The following is an 8,297-nucleotide window of genomic DNA, read 5'->3' as shown; positions in this document are numbered from 1 at the left end:
ATGGAAAAATAATTTTTGTTTTCAAATGACCTGTTTAAACAGTAAGCACTGGGGACCAGCAGTTAACGTAATGGCTATGTCACTGGACTCCCACATAGTCGATCGCGGTTCGAGTCCCAGACCCGGTGGCTTAAACTCACACTGGGCACATGTGCATGTGTGCCCAAGATCCCGAGAGGAGAATGGAGGAAAAGGGATTGTGGCATGGCCATTCCCCCTGGGGGTGATTTCTCGTTTTCTGTCTCTCTGTCTCTCTCTGTCTTTCTGGTGAGCACATGCGCCCTATAGCAAAACAAACAAACAAACAACAACAAAAAAACTCTCCAAAAAAAAAAAAAAAGTAAGTATTGGAGGGGCCAGTAGGTGGTGTGGTGGTTAAAGGTGCTGGATTCCCACATGGCTGACCATGGTTTGAATCCTGGTCCTGGTGGCTTGCTTTCTCACTTTCCCTGTCTCTCTCTCTCTCTCTGGTCAAATTAAAAATTAATAATAATAACAAATGGAATTAAATAAATGAATAATTTTTTAAATTTATTTTATTTTATTTTTAAAAATTTATTCCCAAGCACTGGGACCAGCAGATGGCATAATTGTTATGTCACTGGACTCCCATGTAGCCAACCACAGTTCAAATCCTGGACCTGACAGCTTAAAATTAACTCTGGGTGCATGTGCGTGTGCCCAAAATCCCAAGAGGAGAATGAAGGAGAAGGGATTGCAGCGTGGCTACCCCTCCCCCAGGGGGGTGATTTCTTGCTTTCTGTCTCTCTTTCTTTGTCTCTCTGGTGAGTGCATGCACTTTATAGCAAAAATCTCCCTAAAAAAGAAAAAGAATCCATCAGTGCCTTACAGACACTGTCACCTTTCGACTAACTGCTGTAGGCCTAGCAGTCTTAATATTTTACTGCCTGCATAATTTTTAGAATAGTTTAATTTTATTTGCTTATATTTCCTTTATATGTATGCAGAAAATAATATAAAATAAAACTATGTTTAAATAAGTCTAAAGGGCATTTCAATACATAAAATATTGTATTAAATAAATGAAATGAAAATCATAAGTGATAAGAAACCACTGTGTCTTAGTCTAATTAGCAGTATACTTTCTTTGTAGTCAGCAAATAAGGATGCACTTTTACTTAGGATTATTTTATTTGTTATTATTATTACTATTATTTTTCAATTTGACCAGAGAGATACAGAGAAAGGGACAATGAGAAAGCAAGTCACCAGGTCCAGGACTCTAACCACAGTCGGCCATGTGAAGTCCAGTGCCTTAACCACCCCGCCACCTGTCAGCCCCCAGAAGGGCACATCTTACAGTCAATGATATCTCAGATTGATGAAATGAGGTAAGATTTATTACCACCATTCCATAAAATAAAGGCATTTCCACACCAAAACTCTAGGAAATACACTGAACCAAAATAAGTAATAAAAATATATCCGATTTCCCCCTTACTTATTGTACTCCATTCACGTTGACTTTAGTCAGGATCTGTGCAGGATCCAAGATTTTACCCTATTTACTAATTTGTTTCAATAAGGGGGGAGGGGCTTCAAAATTTCATGGAGGGCCAGCTCTGTGGCTTTGTGGTCAAGGTAGGTTGATTCCATATGGCCAACCCTGTGGTTTGAGGCCCTGACCTGGCAGGTTGAGAAAAACACTGGGTGCACGGGTCTGCATGCCCAAATCCCAATAGGAAGGATGAATGAGGAGAAAGGATTACAGAGTGATCATACCCCCTGGTCAAGGTGGTGGAGGGGTGCTTTCTCCTTCTCTGTCTCATCTCTCTGTCTCTCTCTGATGGGCAAACATACCCTCTATCTAAATTTCTTTTTTTTTTTGGAGAGGTTTTTCACTACAGGGCGCGTGCGCTCGCCAGACAGACAGAGAGAGACAGAGACAGAAAGCGAGAAATCACCCCCCAGGGGGGATGGTCACGCCGCAATTCCCTTCTCCTCCATTCTCCTCTCGGGATCTTGGGCACACACGCACACACACCCGGCATGAGTTTTAAGCCACCGGGTCCGGGACACGAACCGCGGTCAACTACATGGGAGTCCAGCGACATAGCCATTACACTAACTACCGGTTCCCTATCTAAATTTTTTTTTGACTGCCTATTTTTACAAAACTATGCATGGATATCAAAATTCTTTGCACCAAAAATAGCTCATACTTTAATTCCATGAACTTTGTGAAGTTTCCTCATACTTCATGGATGCTGGCAAAAGACATGAGACTCCTAGCCAAAAACTAAGGACACTGTTATTCTTGGCAAAAGCAGAAGCCAGAGCTTCATGTTAGCACTGGTTCCCCACGTCCTCCAAAGCCCATGGAGACAACACAGGTGGGTCTAGACAGACGTGGAATGAGCTCTACTGTAGGAGAGGAGCACTGAGCTTGGGGGAGCTATTGCTTTTATCAAACAAACCTGCATTCTGTCTTCAGGCAGAAATCTCATTTTTCAAAGCTGCTCCCTGTAAGCACAGTCCTGAGAAACAGCCCAGGTAGGCAATGGTCAGGACATTGCATTTCTGACATACTCAGCAAAGAGGTACAGAGATGTTCAGGACGCACAGTGAACTGCCTCACCCAGTAGCCTCCTGGTCAGTCCTTTAACCCATAAGCCTGCTCCTGCCTCATGCCTCCAGTCTCTGCAATGGCTATCCCCTTTGCTTAGAAGCTTCCCCAGACATCAGCAGGACTCTCTTCATCTCCTCCAAGTCTGCTCTAGTGTCGCCCTCATGATGAGGCCCATCCTGACCAACCTATCTAAAACTGTACCCCTGGAGCCAGCTTATGGTGCAGTGGTTACGTCACTGGACTCCCACATGGCCGACTGCAGTTCAAGTACCAGACGGGTGACTTGAAAATCACACTAGGCATGTGTGTGTGTGTGCATGCCCAAGATTCCAGGAGGAACATGGAGAAGAGATTTCGGCATGGCCACCCTGCCTGGGGGGTGATGTTTCCACTTTCCCTCTCACTGTCTCTGTCTCTCTCTCCCTGGTGAGCAAACATGCCTTATGGTAAAAACCTCTAAAAATTAAAAAAGAAAAACTGTACCTCCATCTTACTTCACCCCATTCTATTTTCTGTTAGTACTTATCACTTTAACATACTATATATTGCACTTATTAATTATGTTTACATGCATCGTCTATTTCTCCCCACTCTAAGAATGTAAGCTCCGTAGATGTAATAGGCAGAATTCTAGGATGCCCTGGCACATACATCTTGTCTGACTCTCTCCTTGGGTGATGGCAGAGACCATGAATATGATGGGATAGCACTCCTCCTGTGATTATGTTCTGTTGTCTAGCAAAGGGATATTACTGATGTCCTTAAAAGTTACTTATCAGCTAGCTTTGAGTTAATAAAAAAGATTATTCACATAAGCCATTTAAATATGGGCATAGAAATACGAGACAGGAAGTGAGAGATCCCCAGCTGGATTCAGGGGGGCATGGGGCAGAGAACAGAGGGTCACTTCTAACTCCTAGTAAGAAATGAGGAACCTAAGCTCTACGATTGCAACTAAACGAATTCTGCCAACAATGTAAGTGTGGAAGAGACCATGAGCCACAGATGAGAGAGCAGTTCCAGTCGACACCTTGATCTCAACTATGAGAGATCCTGAGCAGAGAGTTTAGTTAAGCCAAACTCAGACTCTACCCCATGGAGATTAAGAGATAATAAATGAGTGCTGTGTTAAGCCACTAAATTTGTGATCATTTGTTATGCAGTAATAGAAAATAAATATGACAGTGCAGGGATCTTTGCCTGCTTTGTTCATCGATAGAACATAGCTAGCACATAATAGACCCTCAATGAATACTTATTCATGGGATCTAAGTGGGATTAGCCTTAGGAAAACAGCACTGCTTTCTCTTTACTTTTCTTATGTTGCTTCAAACCAATACTAAGTTCCTATTTTCCACATGCAAACATGAGTGCCATGGTTCTTGCATTCAGAGATAAGCTGTTTGAGAGAAAACAGAGCCTTTATCTACACCTCCAACAGGCAGGTGCCACAAAGACTTTCCAGATAAGCTTGGTGTTTCAAGTTCCAACAATCTGCCAGGCAAACTCCAAGGCATCACAATAGCTCTAGTTTCCCTAAAAACAGAGATGCTCTACTTAAACATTAAAAAAAATTAAAAAGTAGTGAGAAGAAAGTTTGAATGTGGGATATAAACAAACGCTGTGGAGGCTATTTATACAGTAAAATGATCTCAGTTCTGTACAGTATCCTGTGTCAACTGTCCTTAAAAACCGACCTTGCATGATATAAAGACATGTTCCAGTCAAGTAGAGCGGCCAGTCCATTCACTCACTTGGCAGATAAGCACTGAGCAGCTACTACGCGCTAGACACCAAGGGTCAAGGGGTGAGCCAAAGAGGTGAAGTTCCCATATTCATTAAGTTTACTGTCTAAAGGAGACAAGTATTAAACAAATTCATAATTATGTGTGAGAATAGACACACAGACCTAAGTACCAAAGTAGAGGGAGACCAGCAAAAAGACTGTAATTTGCGTTGTGAGGTCAGAGAAGGCCTGAGGATGAGTGGGAGTAAGTCAGAGTCACGGTAACAATCCAAAACCCATGAGAAGGAAAGGTCCTCTTATGGCATCATTAGAAATCGATGGTTAGGAATATAGGTCACTTTACTCAGGGGCTGCCCTTAATAGTTATCAATACAGTTCAATTCCCGGCCCACAATCACTGCCCTGCTCCCAGGGAGACATCAGAAAAAGACTTCTTTTAAAAACCGAGTAGTGGAGGGGCCGTCAGGTGGCACAGTGCTTGGGGGTGCTGGACTCCCACATGGCAGACCATGGTTCAGCTCTTGAACCTGGTGACTTGCTTTCTCACTTGCCCTCTCTCTCTCTGGTCAAATTGAAATAAATAAATAAATAAAGCTGAATGGGATAATTCTTATTTAAAAAAAAAACAAAACCCAGTAGTAGGGCGGTCAGGTAGTATGGTGATTAAGGGTGCTGGACTCCCACATGGCAGACCATGGTTCAACTCTTGAACCTGGTGACTTGCTTTCTCACTTTTCCTCTCTTTCTTTCTCTGTCTCTCTCTGATCAAACTGGAAAATAATAATAATAATAAATAAAGTTAAATAAAATAATTCTTAAAAAGAAAAAACACAGTAGTAAAGGGACCAGCAGATGGTATAATGGTTACACCACTGGACTCCCACATGGCTCACCACGGTTCAAGTCCCAGACTCCAAGGCTTGAAACTCATACTGGGTGCATGTGCATGTGTGCCCAAAATCTCAAGAGGAGAATGGAGGAGAAGGGGGTACAGCATGCCCATCCCACCGGGGCATGATTTCTTGCTTTCTTTCTCTCTCTGTTCTCTGGCAAATACACACATCCTATAGCAAAAATCTCTTAAGAAAAAAAAAAAAGCAGTAAAAGAAGGGCTGATGAGCCAGCCCATGGTGTGGTAGCTAAAAAGCTGGGTCTCATGTGGCCAGATGTATGGTTCAAGTATCGGGCCCGATAAACATGCCAGGCAAATGTGCACGTGTGCTCCAAATCCCAAGAGATGGAAGACAAGGGATTATTCATTCATTTATTTTACTTTGACCAGAGAGAGACATTGGGGTGGGGGAGGGATGAGGAAAAAAGCCACCAGGTCCAGGATTCAAACTGTGGTCAGCCATGTGGGAGTGTCCAGAGCTTTAACCAGCACACCTGCTGGTCCCAAGGTCAGGAATTTTTGTCTTCGTTCACTGTTCTATTCCTGGTGCTTTAGAACAATGCCGGGTATATAGTGAACACTCATTAACTACCTGCTAAGTGAATAAACATCTAACCGATGTTCTTTTTTTTTTTTTTTTTTTTTAACTTTTTGGAGTAGAGTGATGGATGGAGGCAGAAGAGGTGTTGTACTTAGGTGGGCAGAGGAAGGAAATTCCTTCCTTAAAGTTCTCCCTCTCTTTTGGCAGTTTGCTTGGCTGTGTCAGGTGGCTGTTTGCTGCCTGTCCCTAAGAGGATTATGCAGCCCTGCCAGTTGCCAGGGACACAAAGAGCCTCATGCAGGTAGAGAACACCTTCCTCCCCTCCCCCGCCCCACATCCTAGCAGGGCTTCCAAGAGCCACAGTGTGGTGGGCTCTGTGTCTCCTCTTCTCTTGCTCATGAGAAGGGCATGCTCCATATCCAGGCTGCTCTCCTGCGTGGACCCTAGATTTAAGGTCCAGTCCACCCAAAGCCAGCATGTAATGTAAGAAACAGATGGACACTATTGTAGGCCACTGAAATGTTACAGTTGTTACTGCAGCAAAGCTAAATGATCACTATTAAAGGGGGTGAGAATTAACGAGAGGTGGTCAAACTTAAAATATAGGAAAGATGTCTGTCTATAAAAACTCACTAGAAAGGAAATAAAAATGATGTCTGGAATTATAATTTAAGTAAATGGGAAAATGATTCACTTGTAAAGATAATTTTTACAGTTTTTGGTAACATTTATGTATGCCTACATACTTATACTTTATTAAAATACTTTAAGAATATTAGAAAAAAATCAAACCTTGAAATGAATCAAAGAAAGTTACAATGTTGGGATGTTTCATCTTTGCCAGAAGAATGACTTCTTTCTGTGAAGCTTCTTTTTCCCGAATGGGCATCTAAATTATAGTAAGAGACACAGTAGTTTGTATAGATAACTTGTTTTCAAGAACATGCTTTCTTCTAACTCCCATCTAAAATACTCCAGATTTTCATTGGCTTTTAGCGTCACTTCTAAAACTGATCTCTTAATGCAAGGAACAACAATTCTAGAATTCACAGAGTACTCCATATGCAATCAATGGTTTGTTGACAATCACATCAAGAAAACAGATTTTTAAGAAGTTCATGGAAAATAGAATTAAAATATGAGTTTATTTTGATGCAAACTTTTTTTTAAATCCATGTATAATTGTTCATAATGTTCATTTTCTGTGAACTTTTAAAAAATTATATTATTGATCTTATTAATTTTTATAATTTTTTAAAATTTGCTATAAAGCACATTCATTCACCAGAGAGAGACAGAGAGAGGGAAAGTGAGAAAGCAAGCTTCCAGGTCCAGGACTTGAACCATGATCAGCATGTGGGAGTCTAGCACCTTAACCACTATGCCACCTGCTGGCCCCTTCCATGAACTTATTGAAGACTTCCTCGGATAAGCAAAGTGATGAGAACTACCTTTTAGGTATTACGAGAATTCGGTGGGTTGTTATATAGAAAACACCTAGAATGGTGTAACATACAAGAGGCACCTAGTAAGTGGTAACCGTAAGCAAGACTGCTCACTATTGTGAACATTTCATAATATATGAGAACATTTTATTGTATAAAAACACTGAACGACAGGGACAGCGGGTAGTGTGGAGATTAAGGCAGCTGGATCCCACATGGCTGACTTTGCAGTTCAAGTCCCAGGCAGTGGCTTGGAAATCATGGCCATGTGTGGTCAAAATCCCGAGAGGAGAATGGAGAAGCAAGTGTGGTGTGGCCATCACTCCTGGGGTGTGATTTATCGTTTTCCCGCCTCTCTCTCTTTCTGGTGAGTGTACACATGTCCTCCAGCAAACAAATACAAACATTGACATGAAAAAATATACACAATGTATTGCTAAGTGTAAAAAGCTACTATAAAAGAGTATAGCTGCCATAACATCAATCATTCTTTTCACTTATAGAGTGCATTGATACATAATCTGGGGAGAAATCCCAAAATGTTAATAGCAATTAAGAGAGATGCTATATGTTATTTTTATTTTCTTCTAAATGGTATTATTTTTCCCCTTTGGTCATTTTCAAAATTTGGAACCAGCAGTTAGCATAATGGCTATGTGTTGCCGGACTCCCATGTAGTTGATCGCAGTTCGAGACCCAGACTCGGTGGCTTAAACTCACGCCAGGTGCGTGTGTGTGTATGTGTGCCCAAGATCCTAAGAGGAGAATGGAGAAGGGATTACGGCATGGCCATCCCTCCAGGGGGTGATTTCTCACTTTCTGTCTTTCTGTCTCTCTCTTTCTGGCAAGCACACATGCCTTATAGCAAAAACCTCTCCGAAAAAAAAAAGTTTATACAATAAATATTTTAATTTTATAATTGAGAAAAGATATAACACCTTTTTAAGGCAAAAAATTAAAAGAACAAGCTTGATAATGGTAGGATGATGAGAGAATTATTCATTTTTTGGTACTGGTAAGAAAATGAGCAGTTTTAGATCTGAGGTCTAGAGTTTACAGAATAGGGAGACATAGAAGATGAG

The 8,297-nt window shown here is 41.6% G+C and overlaps 1 protein-coding gene across 1 annotated transcript in view; it reads right to left on the bottom strand.

The window, feature by feature from the left end:
• Positions 1 to 8,297, bottom strand: part of NEK5 (NIMA related kinase 5) — a 96,959-nt gene that overhangs the window by 85,863 nt on the left and 2,799 nt on the right. Inside the window, exon 2 of the mRNA XM_027774082.1 lies at positions 6,563 to 6,659. Within this exon, the coding sequence (XP_027629883.1) occupies positions 6,563 to 6,659 (97 nt within the window). The remainder of the gene's footprint in view (positions 1 to 6,562; positions 6,660 to 8,297) is intronic.

The sequence above is a fragment of the Tupaia chinensis genome, unplaced genomic scaffold, assembly GCF_000334495.1.
Source record: "Tupaia chinensis unplaced genomic scaffold, TupChi_1.0 Scaffold000402_1, whole genome shotgun sequence".
NCBI classification, from domain to species: Eukaryota; Metazoa; Chordata; class Mammalia; order Scandentia; family Tupaiidae; genus Tupaia; species Tupaia belangeri.
The sequence above is the reverse complement of the archived record's forward strand: the minus strand, read 5'-3'. Positions and strand labels throughout refer to the sequence as shown.